This window comes from Festucalex cinctus, chromosome 1, assembly GCF_051991245.1.
Source record: "Festucalex cinctus isolate MCC-2025b chromosome 1, RoL_Fcin_1.0, whole genome shotgun sequence".
NCBI classification, from domain to species: Eukaryota; Metazoa; Chordata; class Actinopteri; order Syngnathiformes; family Syngnathidae; genus Festucalex; species Festucalex cinctus.
The window spans coordinates 28802997-28819034 of record NC_135411.1 but is presented as its reverse complement, the minus strand read 5'-3'; the positions used below and the strand labels follow the sequence as shown (position 1 = coordinate 28819034).

General features: G+C 40.7%; 1 protein-coding gene across 1 annotated transcript in view; it reads left to right on the top strand.

Moving 5' to 3' along the window:
* The first annotated feature begins 2701 nt into the window (after nucleotides 1-2701).
* Nucleotides 2702-16038, top strand: part of hs3st4 (heparan sulfate (glucosamine) 3-O-sulfotransferase 4) — a 134566-nt gene continuing 121229 nt past the window's right edge. The window contains exon 1 of the mRNA XM_077527841.1: nucleotides 2702-3873. Within this exon, the coding sequence (XP_077383967.1) occupies nucleotides 3329-3873 (545 nt within the window). The 5' untranslated portion in view covers nucleotides 2702-3328. The remainder of the gene's footprint in view (nucleotides 3874-16038) is intronic.

Here is a 16038-nt window from a genome sequence, read left to right as displayed (position 1 = left end):
AAAAATTTAATTGTTTGACAACTCTAAAAAATAAAAAAAATCACATTTTGTAATTCATTTTTTGAATGTTAAAAAATATTGGTCAATGTTTTTTTAATCAAAATTAATTTGCAATTTAAATGCGCTCACATAGTGTAGCGGCCTATTTTACATTTGTTTGTTGATTTTTAAACATTGACGAAAACTAAAATTGATTGTGCAATTGCAGGAGCCAATTAGCGAGGTTCTGAATAACGATGCGGAAACAAGGATCCCTTTCTTGGCTGTTACAGTCCACTTGCATTGGGGACCGAGTGTGACAGTGACTATTCGGATCCAGCAGATGGAGGTGCAGCTTCAGAACTAGACCAAAACAGAACAAATGAATTGTTGCACCTTGGCGGTTTGACTGAAAACAATCCAAGCTACAGGAGAGCAGTTTATCATTCCAAGTGTAATATTGATAATTTATTTCCTAATAAGATTTTCTCTTGAGGTGAATGTTAATGCTCAGTGTGTAACTCACAATAAGAGGCTCACATGGGTCTACTTATAAACGTAGACGGCAACAGCCTCATAAACAAGAAGATATGCTTTGAGCTTTTACACCTTGGGCAAGATTAAACACAATATTCATCCAATAATATCTGCTATAAGTACTATATAAAAAAAATACATTGTGGTCAACTACCTGACAGGTTGGAGTAAAAAAAAAAAAAAAAAAAAAAAAAAAAAAAAAAATATATATATATATATATATATATATATATATATATATGTGTGTGTATGTATGTATACACACACACACGCACACCCCCACACCCGCACACACACCCCACTCAGCATTGAGTACACCCCAACAGGATTATAAGAACATCTTTAGTTCCCTGTCAGAATTATGATTTTCTGTGGGGTACTATACTACAAAATACTCCAACAAATGTGGACCATTGATTGCAAAAACATTTATTAAAAAGTCATTTTTTAATGACATTCATTAAAGTACATTTTACACAAACAAATAGACCCCGAGAAAAAGACTGACAACTTGTTAATTCCAGGACTATCAGACATGTTGCTATCCATAACTGTCATGGAGGTCACAAAAAAATACTAGAAGTAGTTTTTGTTGTGGGATGCATTAATTTTTGACATTAGTTAACTCATTCACTGCCAATGACGACTATAGACATCAAAAATCCAAGCAAACAGCCAGTGCAAATTTTGACAAGAAATTTGAATTTAGTTTTAGTTATACATTGTTTTCATTCATTGTTATTAATCCCAATTATTATTAATAACAACAATGGCAACAATTTCATTGCTAAGTGCTACCATCGTGAATAGTGATTGGTCTTGGTCTTACTGAGACCACAAACTGGGTCTCGACCTCCAGAAGTCAATTTAGTCGACTAAAATTGCTCCTTATTTTTTTCGACTAAAGTTGGATTAAATCTCAAATACAATCAGGTGACTAAGTTATGACTAAGGCTTTAATTATATTTAGTCAGAAGACTATAACTAAAATTAAATTGAAATTTCTTTTTTTTTAAATTAAAATTTTAATTTAATTTTATTTAATTTTATTTTTGACGTCTATAGTCGTCATTGGCAGTGAATGAGTTAATTTGATTAAACTGAAGATTTTGTAATCTATGCATTCTATTACAACCTTACTTTTATGCTGTGAATCAGCGCACATTCAATTCATTGATTGACATCAATCAATCAATCAATCAATCAATCAATCAATCAATGTGATTATTTGCCTATTTAGAAGGAGCTGTGCATGGTTTATTTATCTATTATTTTTTTTAATGAAATGATGAAAACGATTGCCCTGCAATTGGCTGGCAACCAGTTCAGGGTGCACCCCGCCTACTTTCCGAAGCCAGGTGGAATGGGCTCCAGCACCCCCGCGACCCTTGTGAGGAATGAGTGGTCACGATTATGGATGGATTAAAATGATGATTGTGCGTTATGGTTTCTTTTCGATTTTTTTTTTTTTTTTTTTTTGTGTGCTTGCACAGGCTGTGGTTGAAATAAAAGTTGAGTTGCTGTGAGAGACAGACAAGTCACTTCCATGTATAAAAGCATTTTCAAGTGCTTATTTTAATGTACAATTAAGCACAACTGCAAATGTACAAACGCTCAGTGTCACTTCTTAACACAAAAATGCTGTGAATCGTTACCAAAATTCACACAAACGTCTCTCATCATGTCAACTTTTACTCTGAAAATATCAAAACAATCGCCACAGTATTTTAGATTTTATGGACATAAACTTTTGTCTCACGATGCAGTACGCCCATAAGCTTTCAAACACAACTGTGGATACTTCCCAAGTTGGTGCATTAAACACGGTGCGCCTGGAGCGCATGCAGAACTGTTGCTCCTCATCAGCGTGCATGCGCGCCGGCTGCTGTCAATGCATTCAAGTGCTTCAATGGGACACCAGCAGGGTGCAGACACGAGCTTTTGTGCGCGATAATGTGAAGGAGCTTTTAAAAAAATACAATAAAATAAAAATGATAATAACAAAACAAAACAAGAACAATCAGATCTGGACTTTTATTGAAGGAGATGTGGGTGATCTTAATGAAATTGACGTCATGGGAACAGCGCGGGGTACTCGGGGTGTGATCCCCCTCCCTCAACTAAAAAAAAAAAATGAAGGCGTGTGTTAACACGCGTGCAGCGAGGAGTGAGTGAGTGAGCTTACTCGGTGGACTGCGCGCGCGTCCACAGATGCCTTGGCGGCGGGAAAGAGTGGATGCGTTCCGCACCTTCTCCTTTGACTTTTTTTTTTTTTTGTGTGTGTTTGGTTTTGTTGACCCCCGCCCCAAGATCTTCTTACTGCCGCTGCTGGAGGAAGGATTACTATGATGAGCTTGTTGTGTAGATCGGTGGACGGATGAGATGCGCACTTGACCAGCATCACTTCTTCACTCTCTCACTCTCTTTATTTCTTTGCGTGCGTGCGTCCACGTTCTCATTTGGAAGGACGCCAGCAACCAGCGGAACCTCGCAAGTTGGCTCCGATAAATTCTGACATTGTCTGTCAAGCATCATCTAATCGATCCTCAAAAGAGAGAGGAGGGGGGGAAAGAAGGGAGGGGGGGACTCGGAATGTTAACGATCCCCCCTCTGCCTCCCTCCTTATAAATATGCAATTCGGTGTGTTTGGCTCGGCTTGGTCCAGCTTCACGCCTCTCTTTCTTTTTTTAAACAGCAGGAGCTGCAGCAGGGACTGATTCTTGCTGATTTCCTCTTTTTTTTTTTTGTCCATGCAAGACCTGCAGTGGAAACATGTCTGGCCACTTCCCTGAGAGGACCCCCGCTGTCAGAGATGGCATTCTGGTCCGGCACTGTCGCCTCTAAAGTGCCCCGGAAGATCTTGTTCATGTTCACCCTCTCCCTGTCCGTCACCTACTTGTTCTACAGCTTGATGAGCTGCTACAACTCGCTGCAGTTCCCGCTGCAGGACAACTTCGCCTACCAGGCACGGTCGGCCGGCACCGAGGAGACCACGCTGGTGAGGGAACAACTTTACTCCACCTCGCCGGGGTTCGCCGAGGCTCAGTTCGGCCATAAGAGCACGGTGGTCTCCATCGTGGACCGGGAGGAGGGCGGGGACCATGCCTGGACCGGCACCCAGCGGGCGTCCGCTACCGAGTCCACCCGCCTCCAGGCGGCCACGGAGGGCGACCTGCGGGTCAACTGCACCTCGGATTACGGCGAGAAAAAGTTGCCCCAAGCCATCATCATCGGGGTGAAGAAAGGGGGCACCCGAGCCCTGCTGGAGGCGCTCAGGGTGCACCCGGACGTCCGGGCCGTCGGGAACGAGCCGCACTTCTTCGACAGGAACTACGAGAAGGGTCTGGACTGGTATAGGTGAGTTGTACCCCAGACTTTTGAGGCCACGATGGCTTGCCCTAATTAGGTCCCTAATCAAGTAGAAATGATCCAAATGGTTACCTTGAAGTGAAAGCGTGGGGTGCATTTGTTTAGGCTGTCTTGTTACAAATGTGGAACCCCAGACTAACAGACCATCTGGAAAATGTTACATTGGAGCCCAATTATAGTTGCTGTCTCCAGTCGTGTAGCGTTTACATTTACGGGTACAATGTCTTGGCACTAGAAAAGCTCTGCTTTGACACTTGACCTTTTGGACTTGGTGGACATACTTGGACCTGCTTTGCATGGAAAACCCAGAGTTATCTTGAACAATATCTGAACTGACACTTATCTTCTACAACTACCAGCTTGGAATCGGAAGCTTGAAGTGATTATCCCTAAGTGATACATTAGTGTAGGATAGGGCTGGGTATTGCCGCCAACCTCACGATACGATACGTATCACGATACAGGGGTCGCGATACGATACGTGTGTCCCAATACTTGATCTTCAAGGCGATACATATCCCGATATATTCCATTCATTTTCTTGTATTTTATAATAACAGTCATATGTATGCCTAAAGGATATGTTTGTTATGCTGACTGACAAAAATATTTTTGTTAGCAGCTCTTCTGGTTTACCACCAAAGCCTGGTCTAAATTTGCAGCGTTCACAAACACACGGGAACATTCATTAATAGGCATGAGCCAATATGAGCAAAAATATCTAAGTATTAAAATTACAGCTCTAAAATGTGCTCATTTGAAATATTTGGGGAAATAAAAACAGCATTTTTTTTCATATGACACATTTTATTTCGTTTTTAAACAAAATATAGGAAAACTGGTACATTAAGACACGTGCCATGTTAAGTTTATAAGTAAATAAATGTTGATATTTTTCCTCTGTTTTCATTTTTCTTAGCAAGACACAATGTCCAATCACTGGTGAGCTATGTTTGCATTAATTGAAGGCAATTAACTTCAAAGACGCTGCTGTTTTTTTATTTTTTAGGTACAATGCAAGCTGCAAAGGCAAACGTTAACTGCCTATTTAACGTTAACGAGCAATATCGATTCTGACGCCTGCGTATCGATACGTGTATTGTAATGAGGCCCGCAACGATATATTGCCGTATCGATTTTTTGAGCACACCCCTAGTGTAGGCTGTACCTTGTATCGATGTCTGGTGACCAGGATGGTACCTTGAACAAGTGCTATTTTAGAACTCTTGATTGTTCCACAAATAAAACATACTGTATAAACAAACCAATAATCAGCCTAAAATGTCTGATCATATTTTTACACTCTAAAGAACATTTTGTACCTCGCCCATTTTGGTCTTGTACAAAGTTAACTTGGATCTGAGTAATTAGCCCAAAGAGGTGAATTATTGTAAATTGCATCTTCAATATCTCATCACTAGGTTGGCACTTTGGCAAGCTCTGCTTTGACACTTGACTTTTGTGGCTGGGAACGTTTCCTTTCAGGGTCTTGTAAAATAGTCTGCTTCGGCCTTGACACTTCAGACAGTGTTCCTGACCCATGGAAAAGGTACAATGAGTTAAAATAACCTCCAGTAATTAGCCCTAAGGGAGACGTTGGTGGAGGCTGCACCATACATGATATACCTGCAACATACCTCGACAAATTTGGACACGGGATAATTAGCCCTCTGTGGTGCACGAGTGTCGATGGATAGAAATAGACTCCTACTGTAGCACCGATCCTGATGCTGTTATGTTAGATGGCACCGTTTTGGGGTAAAAAAATGTGCCGGCCACATTTCAAGCCTTCAAGGAATCTCTGCAAAATTGTAAAAGGAAGCCAACGTGGTTTATTTGGTGCTTCTTTTGTCCAACACAGTCAAGAAAGGAAGCTTTTATAAGGACTCATCGGCATCTCCTTTGAAATAAAGTGAGCTTTGTTATGTTTACTGCAGGCCTCGCGTAGTTGCTGACTCTGATATTACGCAGAAAGATGCATTGCTGCACACAGTATGATGAACTTGAACTGCACAACACCCACCTAGTTGTACACACACAGATAGACCGACATAAGGATATGTATGCATTTGCATGACATTTGGAAAAGGTTAGGTTGCTTAAAACTGGAAGAAAAAAAAATAAATATAATAAAGTTTCCTTAACAAATACAAATGCCATTGTACTATAAGCTGTATAGTAAGGATTTTTTTTTGGCTCATAATGACTCATCTATATATAAAGTAGGGATGTTCGATACCACTTTTTTTCAGACCGATACCGATACTCAGACCCTCAGTACTCGCTAATACCGATACCAACTGTCGATACCAGTAGTACATTTTGACAAATAAAAAAAAAAATCACTAAAAGATATTTTTAAACAAATATATTTCCTTTAATTTAATCAAATAAAACACAAAAATTCTCTTTTAGTTTTAGATTCACAATTTTGAAGTATTTCCAAACCGGTGAAGTTTTGGTGAAAAACTGCTGCAAGCTAGCACCAGTTACAGGCAAGGAGGACTCACTTAACGTCTTCCCCCTCTGCCATCGGTCGCTTGTACTCGTCTGCGTCACGAGTACTCGAGTACTTGAAAAAAGGCTGGTATCGGCCCGGTACCGATACCTGGTATCGGTACTCGCCCATCCCCAATATAAAGCATTGCTCTTGTTACAATGATTCAAAGTTGTGAAATGAAACCAGGAACTTTTTTGATCTGCCTATTGTTGACAATATGCCTGTGCGCAACTCTTTCGACACTTTCACCACAGTTACGTCATGACAACGTATCGTATTTATGTTTGGTGACATGTCTGCTGCATGCACAACATGCGCGGATCTACTAGACTAATTGTCGAAGTGTAATTGAGCGGCTTAGTGATGAAATAGTGCTTCCATGTGGGAAAATACAATCAAATCTTTATGGGGATGTACAAGTAGCAGTTTGGCAGATGGTGACCAATTCGACAAAAAGAGACTTCAAGCTGTTTATTGCCACTCCCAATTGAATGGTAGCTATTGTCAAACTAAACATCAAACAAAGAAAATTGCACCTTGTGCATTTAAATCAAGCACATAGCTTATAAAATAATAATAATAATAATAATAATAATAATAATAATACATCAACTTTATCTAGAGCTTTTTTTGGACACCCAAAGATGCAGACTATCTTAGAAATGTCGCTTTTGGTTAATTCTTACAAATAACAAAACAGCACAGATGATATAGCAAACAGCATCAGTCTTAAAGTCTAATAACCCTCTAAGGCATTAGCATTTGAAGACAAATGAGTCCACATGTATGACAATACTCACAGGAATAAATTCTTCATCCTCTGCGAAGAAGAACTCATATTTAGTGTAATGAGATGCTGTGACAAGGTCCATGTGCGTCCTTATGATGGTGTTATACTGCCCCCAGGTGGCCATGGTGCACACACTAGGAGGAACCCCCCCCCCCCCCCCCCCCCACACACACACACACACACACATTCTATTTAATTGTGCGATTACTGTATGTTTTTATAAATTACATTATAAAGTGCTATTTATTGCATTAAAACATGCACCTCCCAATTTTTTGTTTTTTTTTGGAGGGCTGTAACTGTTGGAACAGATTAGGAGCATTTCCATTGATTTCAGTGGAGAAGAAGATTTGAGATCCATTGTTTGAGTTAGAAGTGCGATCACGGAACAAATTAAACTATTATCTCAAGGCAGCACTGTATATGGTTAAGTCAGTCTCCAAATCTCCTCAAGTCTCAAAGTACACCACAAAAATTCGCTAGATTTGCTTTTTGAGAAACAGTCGCGACAGAGGTTGGAAAAGTTGCACGACTAAATTGGCAAGATTGACTAGCTGTTTGCTTCATAACAACACACTAGCTCCACCTCCATTCAGCAACATATAGAAAGCTGTACTCGAGACAGAACTGTCACCTCAAAAGTGAGTGATTTGAAACAGAGTGTGATTAAGTGTCCTGTAATTCTTTATCCTTTGTGTATGTTGACATGGGAGTGCCACTCAAGGAAAATGATTTTAAATTGTGGGCAAATAAAAGCACAACATGCCACCTTTAAAGAGATACTCGACTCATTTAGCCTTTTTCAGCAATGAGAACTTAACATTTTGTCTGGAATTAATTTGACAACTTCATTATTTTTCATGTATACTTTTAAAAACACATTTTCCCACTTGCTGATGACTGAAAATGACATCACAGGTGCTCAGAGCGCAGGTAACGACCAATCACGGCTCACCTGATTTCTGGGTTTGGTTATGCGATGTTAGCCAATAGAGACGTGATTGGTCGTTAACTGAGCCCTGAGCACATGTGATGTCATTTTCAGCTGGCAAAATGTGTTTTGGATTGAGTGGATGTATGTTTGTGAAACAAAACAAACAAAAATAAATACAATTGTAAATGAAAAATAGTAACATTATCACAATAATTATAGACAAAATATTACCTTCTTACCTCTAAATGGCTAAATGTGTCAAGCATCCCTTAAAAGTATAAATGTTTGGCTCAATAACAACCTTTTTGACAAAATCCTCCACATGATCTTGAAGTTATTAAAGCATTTGACATCCTGTACAGTATTTTCTAAAGTTGGGCCGATGTTTTTCTGACTCGAGTGTGTTTGTGTGTGTCTGAGTGTGTGCGTGTGTTTACGCTGCCTTTCATCAGCCTGGCTGCCGCTGCTGCTGCTGACATTCCCCCTGACTGCAGCTTTATTAGCCAGAAAAGAAGCCTGTACATCATTGCCGTGTTTGCAAGTGAAGAGGGGGAAAAAAAAAAAAAAATCAATTTGAAGGTTCACCCGTGGTCAGTCGGTCACGGCTCGCTCGGACGCCGCTCACGCTTTAATGATGATGTCGGATCGTGGGAATTCAACTTTTTTTTTTTTTTGCAAATGGAGTCAATGAGCTGTTGAGAATGGCTTGTTTTTATTTATTTATATTTGTTTCCTGGTTAAAGCCAGATTGCTGCTGCTGCTGCCCGAGCATCTGTTTGGTCTTGCTGCTCTGACATGCTTTTGGCTGCACATTTAGCCTGTGTTAAAGCGGCGTTTTTCATTGGGCGCATGAAGAGAGGCTCGTTACACAGAGAACATGACACGCTTACATAAATACATGTGACTTTTAGGGCCCATCAAATAAAACCATTTACAGGCCTCCAGTTACGTAGGAATCTGCAATCTCTAATAACAACAGTGAGGTTCTTACTTGCTAATGCAAGCACACATTGATTGCTTCACAAGCAAATTAGGTTCCCCTTCATCTGACAATTAGCATAGATTTTAAACATAGAAGGCCAAAACATCCCTAATGAAAATTAAATTGCAGTAATAAAATAGCCACTAGAGTGTGCTAGAACTGCACAAATGGAAATCAACCTGACTTTTTTTTTTTTTTTTTTTAACAGATGTGTTCCTTTTAAATATTGTGAACATGACGACGACGATATTGTGGCAGTTTTAATATCACCATATTGCCATTATCGTGACATCCCTCGTAACAATGCAACTATACAGTGTAAATAAATCGACAGAAATACTGTCATTCAATGAATGAATCCTGGATTACCTGCTGCTAGGTAGAATTTGGGCTTTTTCTTTGGCTTATATGGTATGAAACGTTCCAATAGAAGGACCTAATCCTCCATTATTCACAGAAAACTCATCTATTCACTATTTATTTATTTTTTTCTCAGGCCAAAGCCATGTCTCATAAAAATATTGCTTTGGTGCCATCTGGTGACATCTTGGTGCCAAGCAACTATGTTGAACTGAGGGGAGGAGCTTCATTTTGGTAGACCATAGATTAATTTAACATAATAAATGCTAAATGGACTGATCTACACCATATTGCGCTCAAAGCGGTTTACAATGCGCGACATTCACACAAGTGCTTTGCCGCCATTGTTTGGCATCTACCTGTATAGGCAAAGACAAGCAGTCTTGTGTGGGCGTCACTTGTGGATTTTATCGATTCACGAAAGGGTTAGCTGCACTATCATGCTGCATTCAGGAAAGGTAGGATTTTTGAGTGTCTTTTGTTGAAATCCTCGGTACGAGCAGGTCAGTGCATTGCAGCATCAAGGAGAAGACGTTATGCTCTCTTATGAGTCGCCCATGAAGATAATTTATGCAGACCACATTACGGCTTGTTTGTGAATAATGCATTTTCACGCACATCTCCACTCCTGCCGACACCCGAGATAATGTGCACTTAACGGACGCGGAATTACGATGGGTTACAGATGTTTGCAACCATTTGACATTGGCGCTCTTCAAAAGAACGCCTCGTAAATTTGAGGCGCCAACACCTGCTCGTGACGCCCGTGATAAGTATAACTGCACGGAATAGAATGCTGACGCGCCGAAGCATAATGAGAGTGCTTATCACATGGATTGGGTTTCTGGGTTAAGCTGCTGTTATGGTGAGAGTATAGTGATGACAAGTCTTTAACCCTTATACGGTTGACAGCAATAATCATTCCTTTCATTCTCGAATTTATCTGACCCGAAGTCCACAAAAATGAGTACTTCAAAAAGCATCATCTTTTGTTCTTTTATTTTTTATTTTTATTTTTTAAATGACAGTATACAGTCGTAGTGGGAATCTCTGACATGAGGCCGATTCGATATGTATCTCGATACACAGGTTGCGATTTGATTGAAAAACGATTATCTTTCAACACAACGGTTCGATACGGTTCGATTAAGTTTGGGAACGATACAATTTTCAATTCGGTGAACGAATCTTTTGAACGGTTCTTTTAAATGAACTGTTTCTCGTGATTCAGTTCACCTAAAAGAACTGCAATGCCCATCACTAATTATGTTTACAACATCCGGGGAATGAAGCGTCTCTTAGCGCTACTTTGCTAGCTCTCTGTAAACACGGAAGTAGCTTGAATAGTGATGCTACTGAAACGAAAACAAAATAAGTAGAGCACGGCGCAGAACTCTTGCTATTGTTATGAAAACCATAAAGCCTCACTCGCAACCGATTCACAGCCACGCGATATCCGGTCCACATCTTTACAAGCAATGTATCTAAGGATTCCTGGTGGATTTTGTATCGATTGACGAGTCTGCTACCGATACGGTCGTTTAGCTCCCCTTGACGACCGATGATCCGGTCGAATCGTTTTTTTGTCCCACCCCTAGTATACAGGTTATTTTATGGGGACAGTTTCACCCTGGAATGTTTCTTTTTTTTCCCCCCTTTCTTTATTTCCAATAAGAAAATCAAAAGCTGAATAACTCTTTCAGGAATTGATCAGTTTATATAATAAGTATTTGTACTTTTGTTTTTTGTGTACAACCAAAAATCCTGACATTTCAGAACTTCTAAAACAAATGCTGCTTATGACGGTAGAATCACTTCACTGTCCAAGTGTATTAAAATCCACTCATTGGAAAATGAAGTTATTTTGAGCTTCACATGAGGCTTCGAGTGATTTGGGCATCCTCAAACGGGCCTATCTTGGCGATCGTTACCTTTTTTTTTAGTCTTTTTATTTTAGCTCTCATGGACACATCCTCCTGTGTGTTTTGGGATTAATTAGCAATGTAGCTCTATCTTTACTATGCACAGAGGACTTCCAGCCAACTGGCACTTGGAACGTTCTAAGAGCGGAGCTACCGTCGTGAGAATTTCAACTCATCTGCTCTCCTGAGCATGACTCAACCTCACTTCACCTATCTGTGTACCAGAATTAATATATATAAAAAAAAAAAGACATTGCACTGCCCAATTTGCATGCACCGCATACTGTATGCAGCAAAGTTCCATTTTACATGCAAGTGACGGCGTCGGCCCTTATTTTCATTTGCAGCAGATCTCCTCGGATCACCTTCAACAGTCCTTTGAGCTCAGAAGAAGGGGAGGAAGAATCCGTGATTGTTTTGACACGACACCCCGACGTGATCGCCGGATTATCCCCATTTCGGACGAATCCCACTCGAAAATCATGTGTGACCACATCGCATAATAGCCGAAGAAGAAGAGAGGTTTCCCACCACCCAGTCAGTGTGAACCGGCGTCAAAGCGCACACATTTTCTATTCATCTTTTTAATGGCTGAGGATATGCGGTGAAATAATAGATTGAAAGTCAGTAAGGAATCTGACATATCCTCAAACATCCTCGCTGTCATTCACAGAGAAATTGCAGTTAAAGGTTTAACTTTAATATTTCAAACTGCGTCGGCAGTCAAGGGTGTTAGACAACAGCTCTTTTCATGAGTGTACGTCCATAGCATCGGCGGCGTGTTCAATATTTATACGGCTGATAAATCAGGCGACGGTGAACCAGAACAAAAGTGCTTGCGAGGTTTGTGAGCTCTAATATCTCTGTGTTATTAAAATGACATTTTAACCCCCCCTGTGCAATAAAAGCCGAGGGGCCGAGCCTATAAATCTCTCTTACCCCAACCGCCTCCTTCGGGGCCGCGTGGCGGCGTTGAGAAATGACTCATCGATAGCTTCCTGCTCCGCGGCGATTAGTCGCAAAATACATTGTTTTCATTCCAGCACACTACTGTTTTATTGTTGATATTATAGTGGAACTTTCAGACTTTTCATTGGTTTGGATTTCAAAACTGTTTTGCAACTTCTGTGGCTGCACTGGCTTTCCAGTGCGGATAATTTTCTGGCTACTTGAGCTTCCTCTCGCGTCCCCCAAAACATGAATGTTTTGGTTCAGTGAAGACTCTCAAGCTGTGATTGCTTGTTTGTGATTCAGTGACCAGCCCACCATGTACTCGGCCTCCTGCTCAAAGTAAACTTGGGATTGGTTCCTGCTAGTCTGAGAGCCTAATGAGGGAAATAGAAGACTGCCGTCTCCTTTAACTTTCCAAGAAAATTATTAGTGTTGTTCCGATACCGTTTTTTGGCTCCCGATACCGATACCCAGCTTTTCAGTATCGGCCGATACCGATACCATACCGATACCTAAGGTTTTTTTTCCTCAACATGAAAAAGCTGTCCTGCGCATTCAAGGGCCAATAGGATATCTTACATCGGCATGCAGTGAACATGTCACATACCAGTGAATGTCGTGCACGAGCAAGACACAAGATACTGCATCCAAAATCCTATATTAGAGTTGGAATTAATGGTATCGGCATGTTACTTGTAAGTAGTCACCGATACCGATACCACTGTTGTAAAGATACCAGTATCGGTGTCGGAACCACACTAAAAATTATGCTCAAATTACATGTTTGACCTTAGAGATTGCAGTGTATGTTGCTTTTGTTATGGCCTATTTTATCCTTTTCTTTCTTTTGTTTCCTCAACAATTTCCAATAATAAAAGGCATATCACAGAACAAGCCGTGCCATTGTAAAGGAGTTGTGCCGGCCATCTTGCTGGCCTGATATAACAAAACTTTTCCTCAGCATTGCAGTGGAGCACATTCAAGCGTGAAAAAGAAAGCGATTCGATCTTTGCGGGATTCGGGAGATATTGCGGTCCATTCATGGCGACGCTGTCAGTGGATTGTGCGATTGTGAAACGGCATGTGCTTGCGAGCGCAAACTGCGGTCAGGAGGCGAGTGCCCGAGTGACAGCAAGGAGATGGATCCAAGTGTGTATCCCAGCAGCAGCAGGTCGAAATCCAGTGTTTATCCAGGGCTTAACTCCGCTTTTCCTGACCTCAGCGGCTTCCCTCGCACGGGGACATGGTGACTCCTCATCAGCAGGGCCGCAGAGTGGTCGCTCGCCGTCAATTCCAGCTGGACCCACGCGCTCCCGGTTTCTTACCGACATGGAGTGAATCTGTCGACGGCTGATAAGACGACGCCAGGGCTCACCGGGACACGCGCTGGCTGCCGTCGTGGAATTCCATTTTGAATTTAGCAGCGTGCCACCAGAGCTGACGGAACGCTGCCTTCACGCTCATCCTCTTCCTACTTGATTGTGGTCCCCAAGGATGGTGGCTCTCCAATTTTTGCGCTTTGAATGTTTTGGCCTTTTTCGGCCATTTTGGTTCCAATCAGTCAGTAGCGCTAACATGGAAAGTTAGAAAAGTAAATAGCTCCCTGGGTGGTCAAAGTCTTTCATAACGGGACATTCAAAATTCAACAGGAAGTCAGCCATTTTGGTTTCAATCAGCCATTTCCCACTCAATAACACAACCTAAAATGTTTGAAATAACAAGCTTCCGACACCAGTTTCACAAATTGACATGAAATTGGGCGGACATGTCTCCCATAACAAGACACATGAAAAAGTGGACAGGCCACATGCTGGAAATTGAACAGGAAGTCAAATCCATTTCGGTTTCAGTTCACCACCGCCAATTTCACTGATCAACACAAATATGGGTGGACATGACTATCATGATGCACAAAAAAACATCTGTATCACCCATGCCCGAAGTTAAACAGGAAGTCTGACATTTTGGTTTGAAGCAGCCATTTTGGGTGAATTCCAGGGCAAACTTGTACATGATAATTAGTCCTACTGAGGCCAATTTGGCACGAAGCACAAGCATGGCATCAATATTTCATCATTTTGAATATTCACCATCAAACAGTTGTTGGAGGGCACATTGATTGCTATTTCTGTCAATTTTTGTTACATTTTTAACATAGTGTCCTCCATTTTGCCTCAATTGCTTATCGCAAATCAATTCTACAGAACCAAAAGAATTTTGGACAATCAATTACTCTGCCTAACCCCCATTGTGCTTGTGCACCTAATGTTGTTTTCCACACTTCAATTTAATATGGAGGGTGTGTGTTTATTGGGTTGAAGTGTGTGTGTGTGTGTGGGGGTGTGTGTGCGTGTGGGTGTGTGTGTGAGAAATAGGCTGACATGTCTACAAGGGGAGTACGCGAAAGAACGGCTGGTCAAGCGATTGCCGCATCAACTGATTTCATCTTGAAAATAAAAAGAGTGCAGTCTTCTCACTCGTTAGGCAGACACGGGTGCTTAGCAACCCTCCTCTTGCAAAAATTACACGCATGAAGGAAATGTTTGGCCGAATGTGTGTTTAGAAGGACATTTAATTGCCGCCTGGATTCTGCTCTATCTCTTTAAGTGCGATGGTTGTTCTGTTCTTTCTGTCGCGTCTGTCCGCCTGTTGGTCTTTTAGTCAGATCGTTTTAATCGAGTGGATGGATGGACAAGTTTCGTTCAAATAAGAATGATGTACAGACACTCTTGCAGAAAACTTGTATTGACAGTTGAAATTAGCTGGTTGATAACACTCTAAGTAGAGTTGCTAGAGGCCCAACACAATCTGATCCAGTGGCTGACCTGCCATTTCAAACTGGTTTTCAATAAATAATTAATTTCAGGGTCAAACTGTCATACAAGTATAAACACTTTTGTTAGTATTAAGTCGTAACAGCTATAAACAGTCTTAACTTTGAGCACTAAGTACTAAGTTTGGATTTTCTCAATTTTTGACATTCTGAATTGCCACTCAAATGTTAAAAGAACAAATCAGTCACCTTTACACTTTGATAGCAAGTGACAACTTCACACATCTATGCCTCTTCTCATCAACTTCTTCTCTTCATCTTTCATCTTGATACCGTCCTTCTTGTGGATTAATACTCACAACTAATGCCAAAGAAAAAATAAAACAGGCAGTGAGTGCTTTGTTGTAATGATTTGTCATCTCGCCTCATGTCATGCAAAATGAAGGAACGTTTTCTTCATTCTTGTTCTTTCGAAACCTTTTGCTGAGGCAAAGAAAAAAACAAAATAGGCAAGTTTTTTTTTAGGTTTTCTGCTCATATTTCATGTTTTTTTGTATTAGAAATTTAATGTTATTTACATTTATTTAACTAATGTCTTTATAATAGCAATAATGGTGATAACCTGTCACGATAATGTGAAAATCTTCATCACGTTACACATCTACTAAGGTTTTGCTATGAGCCAATAGAGCTTCAAATTTGCTGTGCTACAAATGGGTTTGATCTTATTGTGCTGCTGGAAGTAGCAATAAAACTCTCTGGCCCCTTTTTGCATACTGATGGTGATAAAAAAAAAAGAAAAAAAAAGTAGTTAATGGGTATCGCCAATTTCCTCTTTTGGTCGTGTTCCCAATTGATGCGCCATTCCGCTCCCACTCCGGCAGTCACACTTGATGCTTTCAAGTGAAGCTCTATTTTACTTTATTTATTTTTATCCCACT